The sequence below is a fragment of the Aspergillus oryzae genome, chromosome 4 (assembly GCF_000184455.2).
Source record: "Aspergillus oryzae RIB40 DNA, chromosome 4".
Lineage (NCBI taxonomy): Eukaryota > Fungi > Ascomycota > Eurotiomycetes > Eurotiales > Aspergillaceae > Aspergillus > Aspergillus oryzae.
In genome coordinates, this window is record NC_036438.1 from 3,142,940 (window position 1) to 3,167,439 (window position 24,500).

The following is a 24,500-nucleotide window of genomic DNA, read 5'->3' on the forward strand; positions in this document are numbered from 1 at the left end:
CTGGGAATCCCAATCATCAGATCATGTCGCCATCTCGGTGATCTACTGGTTATGCTTGCCTAGTCAGTTTCTGACGTATGTAGGGTCCACTACATCCTTTGACTGCATTTGACGACCATACGACTCTCTTAATAATTTAGGTGTCTAGCGTGTCAACATATACCCAACCTGACCATTTCCGGTCTTCTCTTTCCGTTAGGCAGATAACCATCACCAGCTCTCTGACCGATGTGGGCTCCATAATGAGCGATTTAGATCCCTTGTCGCTTCCAATAGTTTCACATGCTTTTCAGCTTCCTCTCCGCGGTATTTGTGCTCTCAGGTTTTAGTCTATGGAGTCTATAAGACATGGCCTTAATGACCCATTCTCCGTCTATTTGAATAATACCTCAAGGTCCACTAGTATACATACCCTTCTGATGAAGGAGCCCTTATCAACTATCAAAAATCCACCTGGAAGGACGGCATTCCCACTAACTGTACCACATAGATATTTGAAGTTAGAGAATCAACGGCTGCTACCAACCATTCATGGGATCACTAAGGGTCCTGAATATTAGAAGAATACAATCATTACAGAACCTGTACATACTCCACTAGCCGTCATTTAGTATCATCCAATGAGAAGGACGACCGCATCGCCTGTGCTCTGAAACATGTCAAGATTACCACTAAATCATGACTGTCGTAGTGTCACAGTCTTACCTACCTATCAGACGTCATATCAACCTAGGGTTAGTATACGGCCAGAAATTCCTTCATTATTGAAGGATCCAGAGCACCACTATGTATGAGTAGCTCAGTCATTGTAAATAGCTTAAATAGCCAGAGCCAATCTCTTACAGTAGTCTCGTTATCCCCATTTCCACGCCCATCTGCAATAGTATATGAAACATACAAATTCTATCCATGCCAAGTGGACCTATACACGACCATATTATAAACAAAAACAATAGCAACAACAACAACTTCATAAGAAACCCACAATCCACCCCAACCCCCAACCAACCAACCCATCAAGACCACATACACACAATGACCACCAACCACCACTCCAAGCAACCTGTACCAACCCACACCATCCACCCAATCTCCCCAGTCGACCTAACCCGGCTAACCCCCTCTCAACAAGCCATCTACAACTGTCTCCGCTCCCAAGGCTGGACCGACACACACTGCACCACCTGGCTACGAAGCACCGAGCACATGCAAGAGTCTCTATCCGGGTGGTTCCGCGCGCAGGGCTGGAGCGAGGAGCAGCTGCGGGCGTTTCGGGAGCGGTGCGAGGGGGACTTGCCGGTGGGTGTTGCGCCGCCGGTTACGGGGGATGATGGGTGGCAGGCGGAGTTTGATTTGCAGGGTAAGTTGCTTGGGGAGGCGGGGAGGAGGAAGAGGGTTGGAGAGGAGATGCGGGTTGGTTTTGGGGTTGGGGGGAGGAGGGGGTCTAGGTAGTCATTGTGATGTGGTGGTGAAGGGTGCAGAGGAAGGAAGAGGTGTGTGTGTATGTTGTTATTGATTGTGGATTTGGTGGATTGTCTTTGGGTTTGTCTTGTGGTTGCTTTTGTTTGTTTCAGATACCTTTATGTGCGAATAGTACGAACTACAGAGGGATGTGGCCCTATTATCTATTGATGCTCTAGGAATGTACATATTCTGGAAGGGAAGAAGTGGAACAAGACAAGAATCACTTCTCTATATAGCTATTCACGCTTCCTATCATGATGAGAGAAGAGGTTCCGGGGTATGCTCAGAATATAATACAACAGGCTAAGCAGAGGTCTTGATGGTATCATGGCAATAGTAGCTCTAATATCAGACAAGATAGAAAACAAAAGAAGTGCTCTGTAGGTAAGGTAAACAGTTATACATGCATATATATCATTGATCAAAGTCATTACCGAGTTTTGTCTGTCTGACAACAATACAGTTACATATATCAACAAAGTAGCCCAATGATTTTTGGATTGTCCTCTGAGCCAGAGCAAGAAACCAATCATAGATAGAAGAAACGATGACAACGCCGGCAATGCATGAATCATCCCAACAAACAACAATGGTATAAATCGAATCCTACCGAGCCAACCCAACTGCATCTAGTAATTACTCCTCGTCGACTCTGGCGCGCTTGGAGCCACGGTCTTCACGATCGACTTCCTGAATGCCGTAGCGCTTCTGTCCAGCTCCGCCGGTGACGTCGGCAATCATACTGTCGATGCCGAAGGGATCAGTGGTGTCTTTCTCGAATTGAACAGGACCATCACGAGCCTGTTTCCTTTAGCAGTGATCCTATTACAGAGTTGACGAAGACCAATCAAGTTACTCACCTCGGCATCAGCGGCTCCACGGAAGCCTTCCTTGGCCTTACCCAGAACTTCAAATCGGTTCGACTTCTGAATCCTGCTCATTTCTCCCTCGGCACCACCCTCGTCGTCGTCGGCATCGACTTGGGCCCGGGGACGGTAGATGCTGTTGATGGCGTCCTGCGCAGCAAACAACGGCTTGTCATAAGGGTTATCCTCGTTGAATCCGGAGTCCATTCCACTCGTCTGATTAAACAGACGAGAATCCCACATAGTCTCGGAAGACTGAGTCGGTTTGGCCAATCCCAGAGCGACCTTCTCCGAGATATCACGATTCTGTTCACGGGCCATGGCCTGAATACGTCTCTCTGTACCCATTCTCGACTGACGGAGCTGTCTCTCGTTTTCCTGGCGGCGTTCGCGACGCATGCGCTCGCGCTCCCGGGCAGCTTGTTCGTCATCACTAGGAGTGCGAGACCGATCAGAGTACGGAGACGGACTGCGGCTGACACTGCGAGAACGAGAACGAGAGCGAGAAACGGCACGGGAGTCGCGGCGGCTGCTGGTAGCTCTCTCTTCGCGGGCCTTTTGGGCAAGTGCCCGCAGGTGTTCCTCCTTCTGCGCCTTTTCCTTTTCCGCCAGCTTTTGCTGCATCTGAGCACGCAGTCTAACCTCCTCACGAGCATGTCTATCGGCAGTGAACAAAGCCTCAGCAAACTGAGCAAACTTATCGTTAATAGTAACATCCTGCAGACCACGACCATCTGCGGCCAAACGCTTATCGAGCGGAACCGTATAACCCTTGGGATTCTTCCAGTTCGACACGGGCGGTGGAATCTTCCAGGCCTCCTGATCTTCTGCCGTAAGCTTCCGCGGCGGCGAATGCATGATCGGCGGGGGCGGCGACGGCGGTCCACGAGGGATCTTCTTATGCTTGAACTTCGGCGGTTCCATGGGATCCTGCTGCCTTTCCACAATCTTCATGATCCGGTCATTCTTCCGAGAATTATCACCCATCTGGTTGGCAGGCGTATAACGAACAAAGGTCGGCTCCGCCCGACTACCACCTTTCACGTTCTTAGGCTTCTGTGCTGCGACAGCTCCCGACACCAAGTTCGCCAGCGCATTCTTCGTCTTCTCCATCTGCTCCGCGACTTCCTCTTCCGACGGCCGGTCAAGCGAGATTTCACCCATATCCACCCGCTGTCGGAGCGGAATCAAGTCCTTAAAGGAGGCGTGCACGATCCGGTTATCGCTGTGGCCTCGTCGCGCGATCGCATCGTATTTAACCTTTCCCTCTGCATCAACCTGGACAGCAAGTGCATTAGATGTCGATGATGAGCCTTTCCGGCCCATGTCAAGCGGATACTGTGCGACCAAAATCTCGGGGAACGCGCCACCGTCGCCAAAATCTTCGGGGGCTCGAGGACGCCATCCGGTACGGTTTCCATACGGGGGAGGGCCAGTTTTCTAAAGCGTAGATCATTAGCATCCCCAATAACACATATATCTCACATTCAAATAAATGAGGATGAACTCACCCTTAACACAATCTGAGACTCATCGATCTGGTCCGCGCCCACGACCCGCGGACCACGAGGCTGCGCGTGATGCGGAATCTCCTCATCCTCGCCGGTGTATTTCGGCTTTGGAAGGGATTTGAAAAGCCCCTCTGCAATGGAAGTCATTGTCGAGGGGGGGGGGGGGGGGGAACTCTTGATAAGGTGATGGGGGAAGAGGAGTGATTGATAAGTTGAAAGTTCTAGTGGTGGTTGGATGCTTTTTCTCTTTTTGGCGGCGGGATTGCGGGAGTGGATTCTGTGGCGCCCCGTAGTGTCTTTTTCCTGTCGTCTCGTCGTCATTGTTTCCCGATTGGGAAGACGTCCGTTTTCATAGTTTATCACTAAATATCAACAAACATATCACCACTGCAGTACTGGTGTAGTAGGGTCAAGAAATCCCTCCGTATTTGCACGGAACATATGCCACGGCTGGGCTATTTTTTAGTTTCTCTTACCTTCCGTGAGCTTCTATAATCGTCTAATCCAACAATGACCAAGGGGTCTGATTATGTCTAAGAATCGTTAATGGAGCCAGTGACAAGTATTTGAGTTTCCTAGGCTCACAGTAATATACGAACGTAGCCATGAGAGACCATAGTTACGCCTAGGAGGACTAGGTAGTTAGAGGAGGGAGTTCCATTGAATAAAGTACACCAGGTACAACTAAACTGTCGCCATCACAGGCCCCCCATCGTATTTACCATCCAATATGCTCACTCCACAGTCAAATTGCAAAATCCTCATAGTATCCAGCGAGCATAGAGTCACCACTTATCCCCCGCAGCAGACAAGCCCAGCAAGTCAGCAAAAGCAGGTCTAGGGTTCGCTATGTGATATCAGCATCCCAAACGGACAAGTAACCAAAGCACGGAACACAGACAAGACAAAGAAAGCAAGGAAAGAGCGGAAAAGAAAAAGACATACCAAGTATCAGAATGGCTGGTAGCGCTTGTGAAACTCGATATGACTGAGCCCACTCATCTGAAAGACCGCATTGAAATCCTTAGCGTCATACCTGATCCTGTCCTTAGGCAAGCACACGTAGTAAGGCTGGCCAGCACAAGTGTTCACCCAATGGCCGGCACATTGCTTCTCAGCTATCTGCTTGACAGTGAGGTGCATACAATCACCATTTGGTGCATGGAACCAGAACTTGCGGTCTTCCTCAACAAGGTATGGGACCTGGTACATCAGCTTTCCGGAGCTAGATGCTATGAGCGAGAAGTTAGTACTTTGCATTTGTTCTCCACTTGTAGTCAGGTACTGAGCAGGACAAGGGGATAGGGTCGATGATACCGGCAGAAACAGCCATCGGCTTGTTCACTTCAAACACATCGGGGTGATAAGGCTTAGGTACAACAGGGTTAGACACATCTACAGGGCGGCAAAGACAGTGGCCAGGATATCCTGCAGCCTATATTTATATTTTGTTAATGAGAATATGGCGTCATGCTCATTTTAGCGTACCTTGGGGCAGTAAGCGGGAGTAGGGAAAACGCCAACGTATGGTCCGCTGGAATAGCAGCTTGGGTGAAACTTGGGTCCAGGGCAGCACTGGTAGTCACCTTGAGCAGGAGTTGCGCCGGGTGCAGTCAGAGCAATAGCAGCAGGTTTAGTAGAGGTAGTAGGAGTCGCAGTCACTATGTGCTCTTCTGGCTGCAGCTTCGGGTAAGGGAATTGGTACTTGGCGGTGGCAACAGGAACTGGAGTATTAAAAGCAACGAAAGGTGTGCCCTCTTTGGCATCGCCATCACGGTGGATTGCAGTCATGTTTATGTATGGGGTAAGAAGATATGGTTACGCGGTCAAAGGGGTGAAAGGATGTGACAGGATGAAGATGTAACGAAATATCGCGAAGATAATAAACACAGAAAGGAATATATGAGGGGAGATAAGGTAATCTGTATTAACACCGGCAAACAAATGGTGGGATTCCAGTGGATTGTTGGCATGACAGGCAGAAGCCAAAGTCCGTTACCTATCGGATGTTTCCCCTACTTCACTTGAAACCTCAACAAATCACCTAACCTTTCTTTCCGGAAGGCAAACTACATTCCAGAAGTTCAAATACTCCATTAGTACATATATTACTAGTGGTTTATGCTATTCATATTCCAAGAGTGCAGAACAATAAGTCTATCCGTCAGTACACCAAACATGCAAGAGGCAAAATGCAAAGTTGTGCGGCCCAAGAGTGGCGATGTCCAAAACAACAACATTGTCAGCAGCACCACAGCTATTAACATATCAATACAGATGTCATGCATTCACCAGATACTGGTCAGATTTCATCTGCCATCAAATGAGTGCGCATAGGGCAAGCAATGGCCTCAGAATCAGTGGCTTCTACATAATGCTGGGCCCCATGGTATGTATACCAGATCTTCAGGGTTTTTGGCAGAAGAGGGGCCGGGTCATAAAAGCCAAGGATATGAAACTGCTCAGAATTAGCTAATTGTATCCTCATGAAATTGCAGGCTGATGATAAACTCACCTTGACCATGTTCTTGGGAATCACCAGCTGGCTACGGTCGACCAAACCAGCCACGGGAATAGTAACATCTACCACCTCATATTCTTTACCAACGTCGTTGCCCTTCTTCTTTGAAGGATAATGGCCATACTCGGCCTTAGTAATGACTAGACCGTCCTGTCTCTCCTCCTTCGCTTGCCTCCGCCGTACCTGTTCAGTCATGAGCTCAGTCGCTTGCAGGCTTTCTGCTCTCTTTATTGGCACCAATTTCTTCAGCTCCTTCTGTCGTCGAGCTATCACACGACGACGGTTCTTCCTTTCTCTTGGCCGAATAAACCCAAATTCCCACGCACAGTATGCCACCCATGGAAATATGATAGCAAGCGCGGCAGCGTCTGCATTGACCATGTCAATGGGACAGACAGCGATAGGAAGCTTAATCTTTTGCCCAAGTCTACTCCACGAGACCGTCATGACAAGGCCATGGGGGCCTTCAACTCCTACACCGAGTCCCATGCGAGTCAGTTCTCCAACCTGCCGCGACCCTTCAATTTTCCACGAAAGCGACAAATCCATGTTGACAGTACTGGCCACTTCAACCCGTATGGAGCGCGGTTCATTCGCCGGCGGCAAAGCATAATGGCCCTCGGAACTCCACTCAGAGCGCACAGGGTCATTGGCGGCCGTTCCGGAAAAGAGATTACGTGCGTAGCTCAGCTGTAAGCCACTTGCTTCGGGAGAAACAGAGAAGCCTATCTGCCAAGCTTCGCCCACCTTGTCTTCTGCGCGCTGTTTGGACCGAAGTTGCTGGTACTCGCTTTCCTCTTCCTCGCCTTCCGGCTGTTCATCATAATCATCCATAAAAGCAGCCTGCTTGTGAGATTTTGGGAGAGACAGCAGACCAATCTGGAACTGGCTAATCTGTTTGGGGATGGTGAATGCAGAGTCGACGTCTAGACCAATATCAAGAAAGGGGCTAAGCAAGCGCTCTACGGCGCCTGGCCAGCTGATAGTACCACTTTGCCATCTACAAAAGGCGTGTTTCCTGTCACCCACCTCTTTCATGACCTGAACGGCCATTGCTGGCGGGCATTTCACGGGTGACTTATAGAATGAACTGCTAAAGTTGACGTTGAAAGGCTTCGTCCCGGCAACAGGCGTAAAGGCTTTCACCATGTTCGCCTGCACTGACGGAACAGGCAATACCATGGCACCAACGGAGACGGCAGAATATCTGAGGAACGAGAAAGGCCGCTTGCTAAGGATGCCCTTCTGGCTTGCAACGTCGCCAAAGACATGATTGACAGAGGCCCCGAGCGTGATCTCTTGCGAGGCTATAATTGGCGGCAACGGAACCTACATGATACTGTCAGTCACAATCCCATCTATCCCCATCAACACCTTTCTTACCTTACGTATTTCCGTAGTTCCATCCGTATGCTCGATCGTAAGCTTCTGGGCCATGTGCCGCATCTCACCTGAGATCCCAGCATTAATGACCATCTCCGGCTCATCACTATCCTCAGCCTCGGCCTCCTGTTGCTCAGCACCCTCCTCCACAGGTTCATCCCTCTCCAACTTCCCCAACAGCTTCCTCGGCGTCGGCAAAGGAGCCTTAAAAGTATACCCCACATTGAACTTCGACGGCTTAGCCGAAGGCACATTGACATAAACCTCGCCCTCATCCTCATCGACAGAAATCATATCGGAAGCATCAATACCCAGGACAATGGAACCCTACCAGAAGAAAAAAAGAAAAAGAACCCACCATGTCAGCAACAACGCCCGAATCAGAGCCCCCCCCCTCCTCGCAACAACCAAGGGAAGAAAGATAACATACCCGACTCTGCACCATAGAATTAATGGCCTTCCTCTCTCTCCGCTTCATCGCCTCCAAAAACCACCTCCGGAACTCCTCAGGCGACCTAGCCCTGACACCCACCCTGCGCTCCCGCTCCGCCTCCCCGCCCCTCCCCATACTCCCACCAGGTCCCCATTCCGCCTGGACACCCTCCGCTCCCAAGAGATCATACACGGTCCTCTTCCGATGATCAATCAGCGTGTCATACGCCTCACGGATACGCTCGAAATGCCGTCTCGCGATCTCCTGCCACTCACCGGGCTGTTTGTCCGGGTGAAAACTCAGCGTCAAATTCTTATACGCGGACCGGATCTCCGCGTCGCTGGGCGGCGGTGTCCGGGATAATCCCAGGAGGGCATAGTAATCTGTTTCTTCGGGGTAGGATAATAGAGTCGCGTAATCCGGTTCCGGGTCGGCGGTGGGATCCGCTCGATTGCGATCCGTGGTATTATCTAGGTATTCGGGGCCGGTGGTCCATTCTTGGGATGTTGTTGCTTCAGCATGGACCCAGTCCGAGGACTCGGATGAGTAGGACGCTTGCATTGTGACTTGTGTGGTTGGTTCTCCGGGGGGGCGATCAGTTCGAGAATTGATTGTGGAAGTGGCGACGAGGCATCTTCTTGCGACGGTTGGCTTTTCGAATTGCTCTTAGTCGGTGGATGGTGTGTCGGGTTTTTTTTGCTATTTTTTTTCCTTTCTTTTTTTTTGCGGGGATACGTTTAGCTGTTATTTGGGATGACGTCGCGGGAAAAAAAGGTGTTGGGGGTTCGGTTGTGGATCCCCGTTGGTCCCGTGTACCTTGACGGATTCGGTATGGTACGAACTTTTTTAGGTATGTACGACGTTTCAAGTGTTCTTTCGTTTCGTTTTGGGTATTGATTACTCTTGTCTTCATATAGATGGGACACTTATACAGATTTTGTCAGAAGATAATATAACTAAGTCCATGGGTCAAAATTGTCTGAGAAAATTCAATTCAAAGCATGCTTAGATCAACCATGTCTCGCTAATATACACATCCATGTCAATGCATCCAGCGTATCATTCATGTCATAGGGGACCACACAATGGATCCCCATCTAAATCAACAGGCACATTTCAGCCTTCAATCAAATCGAGTAGGAAGTTCAAACAGCGTAAGGGCTCAACGGTAGACAGAAGAAAGAGACCAGCCTCCAGGGTATACGGTAATAAATTATTATAGCCCATATTGGTAAACCGCGCCATGCAAGGATTCAGAGAACAAGGGAGGGAAAGGGGTAAAGGGTAGAATTGGTGGCAGATCACCAACAGTAAATGAGAAAGTAACTCTGCAATGCAATGCTTTTTTATTCAACTGGTGTCTCTGATCCAGAGAATATTTTCTTCCAGGAATGGAACTTTTCCAGCGCCCACGGCGGCAAAGAACCGTTCACGCGGTAAACCACCGTACATGAGATCTTCGTTGGATGGTGGTTCTTGCTTTTGGGTACCGTTGCGGACCTGACTATCCAGAGACGATCCGGTCACCATGAAAGCAACCTTGCCTTCCGACATCATCGGGTGATGGCGATGCTCCAGCATCGCGTCTAGTCGTGTTTCGACCAATGATACCAATGGCACAGATCCAGCCCAGAAACGGCTCAACTCCTTCAATGCTTCAAGACCACCCCGAATGAGAGTGATGGTCTCGGGGATATCAACCATCAACCCACCCGCGCTGAGAACGTCGACCGCAGAGACTATCACGTAACCCAAGTAAGGACTAAGAATCGTGCCCTTGGCCGTAGCCGGCTCCATGACAAGTCGTGACGGTTCGTACTCAGCAGCATAGCGCATGAGAGTAAGTGATATCCGAAGAATCTCGGCCGCGTGATTCCGAGTTGTATGTACGTGCCAGTCGATTGTTGCTTCAGGCAGGCTACGGTGACGAGCATGTCGATTGAGCTTCATCAACGTGGCATGATATAGCAAGTGAATCTCCACGAATGTGTCTGCCTTCTTTGTCCGAATGCTTCGCTCCATATTGACTGCCGTAAAGGTAAGATGATCTGGAAGTCTGGAAACTAACTCGTCCGACCGCCGAATGATGGAGGAATGGAATTCTTCGAAGAGCTTGCGATATGCATCCGCGGGTATCAATGATAGTCGGAATACATGATCTGACACATCTCCCCAAATGGCCATAACGTCTATCAAAAGCGCCATAGCACTTATGCCAGAGAGCTCATCCTCTGGCGACACCGGTGTCTGGTTCAGGAAATTTTGGAAATAAGGCACGGTGGTATATTGTTGGGCTTCGTAGACTTCTTCTCGGCAGGGGAGTCTGAGGTAGGCTGATTGGGAAGAAATAAAGGTCGAGGAGGGGGTGTAAAAGGAGGACAGGCGCTAGCAGACAAATGGTCAGCGCAAGTTCGGGGATGAAACCAACTGAGTAAGATCGGGGCGTTCCGGGGAACCTACATCCATCATAAACGCAATCCAGAACGTCCTCCGGCGGCACTCAATCAACGCTTGCGGGTGTAGACCGTATTCGCAAGTTTGTTGAGTTTGGTCCACGATGACTCCACCTGACTCGACATTATATCGTAACCCGCACACGGTTCGGACGGCTGCACCTGCTGCATCCCACGACTTCACAAGTGCACCGATAGCGTAAAACCAGAGACTCATGATAATACGGCTTTGCGCAAGTTGCAACGTGAGACTATGTTGGCTGCGCTCCACCGCATATCGGGCAGTGCGTGAATACCTTTTTAGTGCCATCACTCGATCTGGACGATCTGAAAATATCGCACCCAGTGCCATCATCGAGTAAAGAAGCATATGATCATCCAATGATTTCGTATGGCATGACCTCAACCACAGAAGGAAACGTTTCCGAGGAAGCATGTAATACAAGCGATCGTTGATGTAGTTAAAATAGGTTTCAATATAATGGACTGTCAGTTCGGGATCGGCTTCGTACGGATCGATGCTCCAGTCGCATGCGATAGGATCTTGAGGATCTAAATCTTTCATCTCCATCAATATCTCGTTGTAATCCGGGGGCACATGGACCGCTGGGCGTTTGCTGAATTCCTCCACCCCCACGGAGACCCGACTCAAGCTCTGCACTCGTAGTCTGCGTTGATGCTCGGCTTCTAGCGTATTCTCCTGAACACCCTCCATAGCGGAAGGAGTAAGCACGGCGCCTTCAGATACCGGCGACTGTGAACTGGTTCCCGGAAGGGAGGTTGAACTCTCCGATGCCCGAACCATCGAGTAAAACGAACCAGAAGATCCTGGATAGTTGTGGCCCGCAGTGAAACCATCTCTTATTTCGTATCGGTTTAGCAACTGCGAAGCCTTCAGTGCTGCACGGTGGCCGCGAGGCCTAGTAAACACCAACGTTAGACTCATGTCCATTGCATCAACTAGAACTTTGATACTTACGCGCTCTCAAACCTGCACTCTCGTCCGGATTTCTGACACTGGTCGCATTTAGGAAGGTTTGGTTGGCATTTGATTTTCTTCTCCCTGCATGTTAGACACGCTTGTGCCAGCCGCTTTCGCGGCTTTCCAGCCTTAGTGATCCCCCAGTTAGCGTTCACCGGCACACCATCGATGATCTTCGGACAATGAGAGCCATCAGCATATATATAGCACAAACCCTCTCCATCGATATACTTTTCATCGATGACATGAGGTCGGACATTGGACTGGGACTTGTTTGTCGCACTGCCAGAATCCGAGGTCTCTGAGCCAGCCACATCTCCTGAATCCCGCTCATGGGATCTGAAGCCCTGGGGGGAATAAGAAGGGGGCGCGAAAGGTGGGATAGAAGGGCTACCCTGGCTTGCAGGGCTAAAGTGAGGCTCATGCCCTAAGCCATGAGGCGACATGTGAGTGAGGCGGGGCAAGGCCCCCGGCTGCAGCTGTGGACTAGGATCAGAACGGAATTTGGCGCTCTCCTGAATGTCACTCCGGGGCGTCACGAAGACAGGACCTGTCTCCTTCGGACGATACCTATGCGTGGGATCCGTCGCTCCATTATGAGGTGCATAATTAAATGCATGGGGGCGATAAGGTGATGGGGGTCGGCTCTCATGCACAGTGGGAGTCAGCAACTGGCTAACTGACGGGAGCTGTTTGTTTGGGGTCTGCTGATGGCCTGGAGAAGGTCTCGAAAGCGCTCCTCCAGAATCGGCTCCCTCTCCCTGATTTCGCTGATGCAAGAAGGGATCATTTCCTAATTGCAAAGGCGCCGAAGAACGCGGTGGTGGAAGTTTGTATGGGTGAGGCCCGGGAACTGGCGGGTTAGCTGGCGTATTGGACTCTCGACGACTCGACTGGCCATCGATGGCAGGTAACATACGTCCGAATTGTCCCACATAGTAGTTCGACATGGTTGACATTAGGCGTAAACGAGAGTCGGTTCTGGCCAGGTACCTAAGATCATATACCCAACAGCAACAGCTTTCAAGATGGTATCGAAGCGCCTGCAAGAAAGCCAAACGAAGTCCGAGGTCTCAAGGTACCAATCAGTGAAGAGATCTGGTGAGAACAGGACAAACGATTAACATTGTTTACCAAAAGGGGTGTGGTAACGTTAAATCAGATGAACGGACAGGCCGAAATGCATCCACACACCTCCTATTGACTTTGCGATTCCTTTGGTGTTGATAGAAAATTCAAGGGTGTCGTAGCAAAACCAGTGTCATAAAAATCAAATGGAAAATGATAGATAAAAGCCGTATTTAAGCCCTCTTTGGGATGAAAGGGCAGATAGAATCGGGCTCTCTTCGAGCCTCGTACTGGTGACAAATACCCTCTATCAAGGGAACTGAATCGAATATACCGAATGCGGAGGTGGCGGACGCCGAGTGAATAGAGAATGACTGCCAGAACTGGATGATCTGTGACCAGCTTTCTGCAACAAAAAAGAACGACTTCGCGCCACACGGGCTCACTTGAACGCTTCCATACACTCCCGGAGGGTGGAAACACAACGGGAAGGCAGCAGTTGGGGCGTATTCAACTTAGCACGCCACTGTCATTGCGCAAACGGATCTGGTACTTGAGCTTTTTGGGACACTCTCCTCATTCCCGGGATACTGCAAGATTCCAGTTGACTGTCCCGGACACCCAACAGTTGGTCCCGCTGGAGGAGGAGGCGGGGGGGTTAATTGTTGGGTCCGAATCGAGGCGGCACTGGGAGACGCCCCAATACGGTGGAGAGTAGTAGGGGTCAAGACAGCGTCTTCTGGACACAAATGATATAGGGATAGCGTCGTCGGACTGCAGGCACTAGTAATGTCAGAACGGCAGGGAAACAAGCTTAGTGAGTAAGGATAAAGGGAAAGGGCGTTTGTCGAGGACAAATGGTGTCCGCGGCCGCGTAGGACAATAGGCGAATGAAAGACTAAAGTAACAACGAAGTGGGTTGCTCTTCTTTGTCCTTCTTTTCTCTCTCTCCTCGTTGTTGCTCCCTTTTTTTTTATTTTCTTTTTATTCTGGGGATTTTGTTTTACCCAGAGTCCTCTTCCGGCGTTGGCAGCAGCCCACAGTGAACCCTTAGGAATCCATACGCACCTTAACCGTTCAAAGGAAGGCTGAGAAAATCACACTGCCACTAGAGGGAAAGGAATGGACCCTGGCAGTGATAGCGTATTCGCGGCAAATCCAGAAGAGCAAGGCGAGAGGTGATTTGCTACTAAGGGCCGAGGGATATCGGGGGCCAAGTGTTCTGACGTTGAAGTATCTGCACTCGTACACAAAAAAAAACAGCCTCCCCTGTAAGACGTGTACTAAAGGGAGGGGCGGTGCTAGTGAGAGAGAGAAAGAGAGAGAGACAGGCAATTCCAAAAATAATCAAAATTGAAAAAGATCAAAAGATAGGTCGGGAATAATATAACAAAAAAAATAAAGATAAAATCAAAAAATGGATAACCCAAAAATTGAACGGGAATGGGAAGGAAGTAAGAACGTGAGAGAGAAGGAAATCAATCACCCGATGGGAAAAGGAAAGAAGTATAAAATAGAATAAATTCAAAAGAAAGAGAAAAAGAAAAGAAAAAAAAATCTAGTCCAGCAGAATGCAAAGAATATTAAAATAATTTCCAATGGGAAAAAATAAAAATAAAAATGATAACACCTTGTTTTTCCAACGAAGTTAACTAATAGTAGTTCACTTCAAATTAGACAGATCCATCAATTAAATTCCTTCGGATGATCATGGGGAAAAAAAGGGTTCAGTTTTAGTTCCATTCTCCTCGGGTTCTGTCAATCCACACGCACTATCTTAGCATTAACGGTCGACGCCCAAACTTCACTATCATTGACGGGTCCCTCAGCTTTCTTTATATATGGCCAAATCGAGATAAGTATGTAATGTACTTCTGACTACGAGTAAACTTCCAACAAAGACGATCTCTAATCCACACCTCTACCCTTTTCATGACTTGCATACAAAGCGTTATTCTGGGATTTCCTCATCCTGAAACGAATCTGCACGCCACAATGCCATACTTGTCAATTTCTAGAAAGCTTCGAAGGATTTTTTTTACTTTCTTTTCTTTCTTTCTTTCTTTCTTTTTCCTTCCCTGATGATCAGCAGGGGCACCAGCGTCTCAGTCAAATTCGACCGCAGGAGTCACTGCCAAGAGTAAAGGAAAGACAAGAATCGTCATCGTTTTCTTCACAGACCAACTTCATCGCCAGAAGTGTCATGAATCATGCAACGGGTTGATAGTAGTCTCCGTGGGATGCTCCATCAATACCGAATTGAGCTTCCTTTCCCACTCTTTCCATTCTGTTAGCAATAAAAAGAAAAAAAATAAAAAATAAAAAATAAAAAATAAAAAATAAAAAATAAAAAATAAAAAAAAATAAAAAATAAAAAATTGAGAAAAATTACCTCGGTGGATTTTTTTATTTCTTAATAGACTTAAGTTTCTTTTCAACGGACGACCCGCAGGATATAACCTATTTCGTACGATGGTAAGTATGGTAGAGACTAAAGATAGAGAGGGGGGAATAGAAACGTTCCCAGATCCCGTTTATCTCCAGGACCCAAAAAGAATAGAAGCTAAGAAACTGGAGACCCGGACCAGACTATGGGTGACTGGTGAGACGTGGGAATGGCTCTGCCGCTATGGAGGGAGAATCTTCGGAACGGCAGTTGAAAATAACCTTGTTTTCAATGTTTCAATCAATGCACGATGGGAAAGGGACAAATTGTGGGTTTTGGTCCCGTCCGTCCACCAAACAACTCCTTGTATGGACGGTCGACAGACAACTTCCCTAATTTGATTTAATTTGGATGTCTGTGTGCGAGGATTCAGAGCCCCCTGTTAGGCGACATATTCATGTGGGACTGCTTTACCTGCGTATATTAAATTTCGGCCTTAGCCGTATATTATATTGTGATTATTTTCTTCCCTCTGGACCGCAACTCTATGATATGATATTAATCTCGAATATAGTCACTACTAGTAAAATGGTAAGTGCAACCTAAAACCAGTAAGTACTAAGTAATCCTTCGGCCCACGACTCGGAAAAATTCCTATACTTCACTTAAACGGGGGGAGGGACCACATGCCCACCGGCAAGTTGCGCTGATCCATTCTATATGAAAAAGAAAAGTGGGAGAGAAATAAAAAAAGAACGAAAATCAAAACCAGGCTCGTATTCGGACCCCTCCGATCAACCCTCGAAACCTCAGAAGAAAAGAGAAGATCCTCCCACGGGACGGTCTCAGTCCCAGCTTCAATTAGTCTCAGAGGGTATACGTAAGTCACAGGCTCGGGAAGGTGCAGCAGAAGCAGCGATAGCTTCAGGAGCCCAAACCATCGATCGTTCCATTGGATTGTTATTCGCGGGGGGTCTTCGCACCAAGTGGGCTTGGGTGAAATCCGTCAACCGGGCCCGAAAGAATTCCTATAATCATTTTCATTAGGAAAGGGCAGGCATGTGTGTCTCGGCTCGGCTTAAACTACCACCAACTACGTGCTCCGTCTGCTATACTGTTTTGAGTCCGGAGGAGTTCCTCTTTGGAATCCAACGGCTCTTCTCCGGCAGACAGCCCGTATCGTCAGTAACGGCGTAATTGCAACGTGTCTCACATCATGACGATCCGATCTGCAATCCGTCAAGGTTGCTGCGATTTTCTACGTAGTTTCTCCTTCCTTTTTCCGACCAGTCTCGGATCCTTGGTTGGACTAGTAGTGTGATAAGGCTATTAGCCGGATCTATAACACAGGTTATTATTTTCCTGATTACTGATCCGGGAAACTCAAAGAAAAGTAGAGCCGTTCGTCGATCAAGGCCGACTGTATCTGCCACAAGCATTTCTAGTTCCCATGTCCCACGGTTAAAGCGATTATTCTCCGTCAATTTACTGGCTTTCGGCGGGCAATCAGGTCCAACCCTTGCGGGAGTAACGTACAGATAGGGCTGTTACCCTAATTCCTGCAATACTACCTTAGTTCTAACGTAAACTAATTAAGAAAAAGAAAAAGAAAAAGTCTAATATTTAGGTATGCATCATACGATTCACAGCCGATGACGCTTGCCGAGGGCCAAAAAAATCCCAGATAAGTGCAAAAACAAAGGCCAAAATAAGGAAGCGTCCATATAGCAAACGAGGCAGACACTTATTGGCACATTGAGCCTCGGGAGTTGACGAGAGTAGGGTTGATCCAGAGGGAAATATTTTCCCGAACAAATACCGAAAAAAGGTGAAGAGGAACCGACGGGCAGCCCTGAATGGAGCCAATCCTGGAGCAATAAGATAGTATTAACAAGAGGAGATCCACCTCCAGAAAGAAATACAAAACAATAGTTGATGCTAGTTGGCCAAAGGAGTAGAGACCCTGAATCGGATAACCTTGTCGAGGAGGGATGTAATTGTTAGTATCTAGTTGCCTAGTACCAGACCGACGACGCTCTCAAGGTCACGGCACTAAAGCCTTCCAAAGCCGTGACTTTTTCGGGAAGGACGCAGAAGAGTGTCCACATCGCCTCTGGTTGTTTTCCGATAGGGTCAATCCGCACCGACCGGTCTGAGACATCCATGTAATTGGGATTGCTAAATATTGGAACTTAATGACTGGGGTGCCGGCGGAGAGAGAACCAGGAACAGCCAAATCAGAAAAAAACCAGGCAAAGGCTCTCATGAGCCTTAGGGTAATGAATCTTGATGTTGCCTCGGTGTCCGCGGGTGCCGAGATAGAGACGTACCTTGAACTCGCGATTCGCTATAAATGCAGATAAGGAATTTATTAATAATGGCAATTATAGTCCAGGACGGCTAACAATCCTTGCACAGCCATCACCCTGGATCAACCAGTCAATCTATTTAACATCTCCCTAGCTACCCGGATCATCCTTCTCGATACTCTTTTGACGCGGACAAACGACGATCCCGACGGCGATTCGAACTTTTGACGTAGACGTCAGAGATGATGTAGAGATGAAGGGCCATGCCGAAAGTTACACCTAGATAGATCTTGACAACTCGGCATATCCGATTTGGAAAACGGGAATTTTTCCAGGCGCATGTGCACCCATGGTTGCAAGCTTTTAACGGTGGCACCAAAGTTCAGTATGTGGAGCATCAGCTGCAAGGCAGTCGGTTGAAACTCAAGTAACAGAAATTAGCCTAAGGCAGGAGACAAGGCAGATACAGATCAACGCAGTGGTAAGGATCTGTACCGACAGAAAGATATGATAACAAAAAAAATAAAATAAAATAAAATAAAGTAAAGTAATAATAATAGATAAATAGAAAAGCCTTACGAAGCCCCTGCGTGTCCAATTGGGCGATTTTAGGCGAGTGTACTAAGTACTATCGTATGAGTATTAGGTACTAGTATCTACCTAGTTTATGGAGACAAGATGGGATACAACATAAGCCGGAAAGACGACAGAAAAAGGAGGGGATAGAGGGGGAAACGAAAAGAGACCAGGGTAATATAGTAAAGTACAGGTATGTACATACGTACTCGGTATGTATGAATGGAAGGAATGTCCACTATATCACCTCGGCTATCAGGGAGCGCGCGCATGGGACAATGGGAAACGTAAGTGACAGCAGATAGTTAAGAACCACTTTAGTCTAGGCAAAAGGTTAGCTAACCTGAACCCTGAATTCGCTCCAGAACAGACTAGCGTTTTGACGACTAACTACCAAATCGAGTAAAGCCTGGGGGGCGCCGCAAAGGACGGGCGGGTTCAAAGTTAATCGTAGGAACTTATGTATGTGGTCGCGGTTCGTCCGGTACTATTTAAAGGCTAACCGAAAACAATCCTAAAATAAAGTAACAAAACCAAAATTTCTTCAAAAATAGGTCTATGTCCAGAGAATCGATCAGAATGCTTTGGACAATATTAACTCCCAAGAAAGTATTTTTTTTATTTGATTTGAATTTCTTTTTCTCATTTTGATTCTTGTTCATTGGTCAAATCTATCATGATCCATGGAACCGTTATTCTCTGTTGAGTAATCAAGCGAGGAATTACGATTCCGCACCTCCGCTCCGGGTGTGAATAGTGTTGTTGCTTTTTTTTCTCCCGTGCGGACGATCATATCTGTAAGGACGGAGGCCTATCTGCACCGATGTTCCGTCTTTTACGTTCTTGCACGGACGCCCTTACTTTTCAAGGTTACAGCCTACGTGGTAAATAGTCACTGGTACAAGAACCGACTAGGATAATATCTTGAGAAATCGGGGCTCGTGACTTTCATATGATACTGAGTCTTTTTTATTTTATTTTTTTACTCAAGGAAAATAAAGAGAGAGGAAAAAGTGGATCAGCCACGTTCGCATTGCTGATCTCTTCTTACCATACGGAGAGTCTGTCTTGGCATTAGTATATGAAGTCCGTGAGCTTTGGGAGGCTAACAATTAGTATTGACTTTCTTAATGCCGTAATGCCGTTTAATTGAATTGCCGATTTCCTTCTAAACATTTAATATTTCAGAGAAAAAAAAAAGAACTAAAATCTCTCAAGTAATAGAAATGTATGAACATATACTAATTCGAAAGGTACTAGTAATATGTCTAGGCTCCTTTAGGGCAGGTCGACGCACATGCAAATAACCCGGTATTGATCCTACCAGATTACCGAATAATAATAAGAAAAAAAGAATAAAATAACTACAGCATGATATTAATAAAAAAACCACCAAGGATCAAAAACTAACCACGATGGAACGACGACATAGGGACCTGTTCACCGAGTATAATATCTTACGCAATTAATATATTAACCCAAGACACCAATTTACCCGGAGCCAAACGGAGTCAGTCTACAAAAGCACCATATTAAACCCCCTCGGCGCGAGTGAGGGCCCATTACATATTAACCAGCTGTTTGCACCGATGGACGCCCCGAGTCCTTCAAGGATGGTCGTTTTAGACGAGCATGGGTATATATCAACCTTTTAGCCCACACGCACATAAGGTTCCAAGTATATACTTATCGGTCGTCGATGCAACGCCGCGGCAGCTAACGCGCCCCTTATCGATAGGATTACGTATAGCGTGCTGTGTTCAACTCACTCCAGGACAGGTGGCTGGTATGGGAACCTAAATGTGCCTACCCCGGTGATCTACTCCCTACTACCAGACATCCAAACGAAGAGAGTGTGAGTGAATTGCGACAACTTGCGCTGATATTCGTCTATGTGGGGAATACCAATTGTGTTTCTCAGTGAGATACCCTTGGAGAGTTCATCCAATACCCAAATCCCTCTCTCAATATATAGTTTTCTTGTGTCCATCTATATGACCAGCAGCATCCAATCGGAGTTTTCCTGGAAACAATTAAACTAATGTATACGAGCATGCTCTTGTTTCAATTTAAGTGAACCTGGGTAGTTGGAAGCAGATAATAAATTGGGCTAACGCTCAGCCTCCTTCTTTTTGTCCGCCAAAGCTTTAATAGCCCTCGAGCCTATCACCATCCTCCCATATACCCACCACTGTATACAGTATTCGATAGTTCGAGTAGCGTATTATTCTTGCAATCACTCTGGAAGACAATTCCTCGGTTATTCACTTCGCAGATCCGTTCGATATACGGGGCATCGGAAACTACAAAAGCACTTCTATTTAGATATGGGATAAGCTATCCACTCTAAAGACCTGACTCCCAAGACGACATGTCATCCTGTATCTTGTGTTATGGCAGTACGGAATACAGTACCAGCTAATGCCATGTCAAGAAGTTGGACACGTCTGTGTGGAAATAGCGTATCCACAGTAGGCCCACCAAATTTTCACATCACGTACGACCAGCTGTATCTATAGAATAGTCACCCGGTCACGGTCTTCTCCCCGAGCAGATAAGATTCTTCAGCATGAAATTTAGACTATAAAGGCACAGGATGCCATGTATAACAATAGCACGTGTGGTTCTCGAGCTCAATGACGATCAAAACGCTCTCGCTGCTAGTTTGTACCCTGCATCCCACAATATACAATATCCAGAAGAATAATGCTATTATAATACCGCGTCAGCAGGCAAGACACTCCGATGGATATCTTATATCGAAAGTGTAGGTATCGTGAAGAATATACCCTCCCAAGGCATATAACCCCACAAATCATGCAACAGTCAAAATCAGGAACAAGCACTTACCACCATGCATTCGACCGAGCACCCCCGAGAGTTGATCCCTCAACTGTTTCCATGCAATTGCCCCATCGTTCAACTATTCCAAATAACTGCTGCAATAGCTAGATAGCCACCCTATCGCCATTCGTGTCTAATGTAGCAACTGACGACACTGACGAGCTACTGTGTGCTTGGAAGATTCCCTATCTGCCGGTGCTCCGTACTGATGTCCGAAATCAGCATCAATTGCCGAGAACCGAGTCTCTAGTCTGAAGCTAGTCCGCCCATCATTACGTACTCTGTGGAGGATATTCCTGTAGAGGCATTGCTTGGTTCTGGATATGGGCAGTTGAGTTATCTTGCGGTGATATACACTCGGTCCAGCCATGGATTCCAGGCCTTAAATTCTCCGACCTGATTGACCTTTTTTTTTTTGACTCTTTCTTCTTCATAGACTCATCTTAATCCTTGGAACAGTCTCCCTTTTATTTGTCAATTTCCCCGCCGGTAGAGATATATACTCCGTACTCAATTCCAGAATGCAAAATCGGGTCACCGGATCCACGATCTCCTAGTCATTCGGTTCTTGAGACCAATCAAGCCATTCGATCGGGGGTATGAGAGCGATCAGTGCTTGGCTCTCCTAGTCTCAATACCAGTCGACCAAAATACCATATGGTACCAAGGTCGTACCTTGGATACTCAATCGCTAATGCCTAGTTTTCCTTGTTAAACCCCCCCCCCCCCCCCCCTCTCTCTCTTCCTCCCTTCCTTTCCCCTTGCCTTTACAGTATCAGTTCATTTAACAAAACCTCAGTGAGGACCCCGACAGAGCAAAATAACTTGAAGTAAAGTAATACCCAACGTAACATCTACTGTCATACACTCCAAACCCCGAAAGCAATACCACCAACCCGGAACACCGGGCATTATTTCAAAGTAAATTAGCCACCAGAAGATCATTCCTCTATCGATCTCACCGAGAAAGAAAGGATCTTCGTTCGGACATTATCAGAATCAAATGTTCTTGGTTTAACTCACCTTATTTCGTGGTATTGTTTCCTATCGCTTATACTGGTCTCTGTCTCGGGATGCGTCATAGTATGTCCTTATATATATAATTCATATAGTACGTTCAATTTCGGTTGTCAAGAGATTGGGGGATGGTGGATGGTTTGAGTTATATCAGGTATCTGACTGAGTTAGTGATTGATTGATATTTTGTGGGATATCGGGAGTCATGTGGAATTGAAGTGATGAGAGGTTGGCATCGATGGTTTGTCCAGTAGTGTGGTGTAACCTGGGGCTGTTGCTATAATATACAAAGATATGAGAGCGGATGCAGTGTTGGCATTGTATGTACCTTGACTGAAGGCATTGATTCTTGGTTAGTCAATTAATAAGTGTCAAATATTCCACATGCTAATGCATCTTGAAATTGTGAGCCGAAGGATATCTGCGGGAGGTGTTTGAAACGTGTTTCCTTCCTGATGGCACATGCTGACTTGCAGCAGATATGACAAAGTCCCATGATTCATATCATGTAGTCACTGGAGGTGTCCCAGGATAACATACATTGTGAAGTTACAGAAGAAAGCAAGTCTCTACTTCAGGCAAAGAGCACTACATTGGCACAGTGTATTCATACATTATCGTAAAAAGTATTCATGGGTATTGCAAATCCGTATTCATTTGCTGTGCTACCTTTTAACCGAAGTAAATCATATCAAACACAAAACCGAATCACCCTTTTAGTTCTCGTGAAGAGTGCTGAGGAACTCCTTGGAAGGAGCCTCAGGCTTCTCACTCTCAACACCCTTCTGGCCAAGCTTCTCCTTAGAGAAGGCAGCAGCGTAGGGGTTAAGACGGAGCATAACCTGCTTGTTGCGGAGAGGGTTCTTCTTCTGAACGTTGGCGCGCTTGGTGCGAGCCTCGCCCTTGGGAGCACGGAGGACGGACTGGATTTCAGAAGAGTTGATGAGACGGGCCAGATCAGCGTTGGCGACAACGTTCTGGGGAAGGAGGTAGTCCTTCTTGAGGGCGGCAGGGGAGGAGCCAGAGCCGAAGACCTGGTCGAGGGCCTCGAAAGCGGAGGAGGTCCAGACAACGAAGCGACCGAGGTGACCACCAGGGGCGAGCTGGAGGAGGTTGAGGGCGAAGACGGGGGAGGTCTCAACACCGGGGATGTTGCGGAAAGCACGGACGAGCTCCTTGCCATCAACCTCGGGGTTGTAGACAACGAGAGGACCGCGGCGCTGGCGGAAGCGGCGGTTCCTGAGCTTACCCTTACCGGCACGCATCTTGCGGGACTTGGCGACCTTGACGAGGTCGTCACCGGCACCGAGAGCCTTCAGGAGGGTGACGGCAGCCTTGGTCTTGGTGAGAGCGGCGTTCTCGAAGGTCTTGGACTCAACGACGAGGGGAACCTCGGGAACGTTGGCAACACGGTGACCGCGGGCGAAGAGGAGGGCAGGGACGGAAGAAGCAGCAAGAGCAGAAGCGGTAGCGAAGCGCCTATCATCCTGTTAATATCATGTACAATCCCAATGCCAAATTTTCATCGTTGAGTGCCATACTTCTGGTTCAGGTTGAGCTTCTGGTGCCACTTGCGCCAGACCTTGGTAGGAGCGAACATACGACCAGAGCGGCACTGGTTACCGAAGGCAGCCTGACCAGCACGGTGAGTACCACCACCAGAGACACGAGGGATACGAGCGACAGCACGGCCTAATCAAAAAATTCTGTTCAGCGACCCAATTCCCTGACTTTGCAATTCTGCCTCCAATTTCGCAATCCAATTTCACATACCGGTACCCCAGGACTCAGCAGAAGTCTGTTCACCAGCCTTCTCGCTCACGGCATAAGGCTGTCTCTTGTTCTTGGCCATGCCGGTGTGAACCTGCCTATAATGAAGCCGTCAGCCATCCTCCGGTCCCCCTCCAAATCGCGGCGTAAACTCATCGAACATACTGGACAACATCAAGACGGATGGGCGCGTTGAAAACGGCGGGCAGGGGGGCAGTGGCCCCGCTGGGCTTGCCTTCAGCCGTGGCGATAGTGACGGTAGGACGAGACGCCATTGTTGTCGACGGTGAGGTGGTCGTTGTCGTCGTTCGAGGTTGAAGATCGAGTATCCTCCCAATGGGCTGAGGAAATTTTCGCTTAGTCCCCGGCACGGGTGGTGGGCTCCAGAGAAACCCTAAGCCCTGGTTACCGCTTCTGGGCGGGTCGCTTCTTGGCTTGGCCGACACCTCAGGTTGACTGCCACGTTGGACTACACCGCATGAGTACTGTACATAGCGTACTGGCTATATTGGCGGTACTGTATAATTTCAGAAATTTTTCTTCGTTTGTAACCCAAAGGGGATCGTATCATTCAAGCAGTTTCTCGAACAATCGCAATCCTGCTCGCAGCCATATCAAGTTCGTTGATGTGTTGATCACCGCCAAAGATGACTAATCACGTGTGCTAGTTAACTATAACTACTCCGTATTTGACTGACGAAATAAACAATGTTATATCAACCACCACGTGAAGTAATACGCTACCCAAAACAAAAGAAGATGCAGCAAAATGATACATCGATGAGATTCCGTCGAGGATGCTTTATTTGTGTTACAATAGCAATTACAGCGATTCTATTTCTAAAACTTACCAATGTTAGAATATATTTCGGATACTCCGATGTACGCACCCACGGGGATATGAGATCATTTAATAT

At 47.8% G+C, this 24,500-nt stretch overlaps 6 protein-coding genes across 6 annotated transcripts; 1 reads left to right on the top strand and 5 right to left on the bottom strand.

Moving 5' to 3' along the window:
- Positions 1 to 1,035: 1,035 nt before the first annotated feature.
- AO090102000508 (uncharacterized protein) lies at positions 1,036 to 1,452 on the top strand (the record flags this gene model as incomplete). Its single annotated transcript, XM_001822617.3, has 1 exon — positions 1,036 to 1,452. The coding sequence occupies one exon, from the start codon at positions 1,036 to 1,038 to the stop codon at positions 1,450 to 1,452; it is 417 nt and encodes a 138-aa protein (XP_001822669.3).
- Positions 1,453 to 2,100: 648 nt separating this feature from the next.
- Positions 2,101 to 3,988, bottom strand: AO090102000507 (SKIP/SNW domain-containing protein; the record flags this gene model as incomplete). The annotated part of the gene is made up of 3 exons (XM_001822616.3): positions 2,101 to 2,265; positions 2,325 to 3,770; positions 3,842 to 3,988. The coding sequence occupies 3 exons, from the start codon at positions 3,986 to 3,988 to the stop codon at positions 2,101 to 2,103; spliced, it is 1,758 nt and encodes a 585-aa protein (XP_001822668.1).
- An 804-nt stretch (positions 3,989 to 4,792) lies between these two features.
- AO090102000506 (uncharacterized protein) lies at positions 4,793 to 5,632 on the bottom strand (the record flags this gene model as incomplete). Its single annotated transcript, XM_001822615.3, has 3 exons — positions 4,793 to 5,073; positions 5,159 to 5,276; positions 5,330 to 5,632. 3 exons carry the CDS (start codon positions 5,630 to 5,632, stop codon positions 4,793 to 4,795), a joined length of 702 nt encoding a protein of 233 aa, XP_001822667.1.
- A 451-nt stretch (positions 5,633 to 6,083) lies between these two features.
- AO090102000505 (DnaJ-like protein C11 C-terminal domain-containing protein) lies at positions 6,084 to 7,428 on the bottom strand (the record flags this gene model as incomplete). Its single annotated transcript, XM_023236787.1, has 3 exons — positions 6,084 to 6,098; positions 6,357 to 7,333; positions 7,392 to 7,428. The coding sequence occupies 3 exons, from the start codon at positions 7,426 to 7,428 to the stop codon at positions 6,084 to 6,086; spliced, it is 1,029 nt and encodes a 342-aa protein (XP_023091848.1).
- A 2,100-nt stretch (positions 7,429 to 9,528) lies between these two features.
- AO090102000503 (uncharacterized protein) lies at positions 9,529 to 12,563 on the bottom strand (the record flags this gene model as incomplete). The annotated part of the gene is made up of 3 exons (XM_023236788.1): positions 9,529 to 10,563; positions 10,639 to 11,551; positions 11,611 to 12,563. The coding sequence occupies 3 exons, from the start codon at positions 12,561 to 12,563 to the stop codon at positions 9,529 to 9,531; spliced, it is 2,901 nt and encodes a 966-aa protein (XP_023091847.1).
- A 9,966-nt stretch (positions 12,564 to 22,529) lies between these two features.
- AO090102000502 (60S ribosomal protein uL4) lies at positions 22,530 to 23,858 on the bottom strand (the record flags this gene model as incomplete). Its single annotated transcript, XM_001822612.3, has 4 exons — positions 22,530 to 23,292; positions 23,355 to 23,505; positions 23,587 to 23,681; positions 23,749 to 23,858. 4 exons carry the CDS (start codon positions 23,856 to 23,858, stop codon positions 22,530 to 22,532), a joined length of 1,119 nt encoding a protein of 372 aa, XP_001822664.3.
- Positions 23,859 to 24,500: the final 642 nt, after the last annotated feature.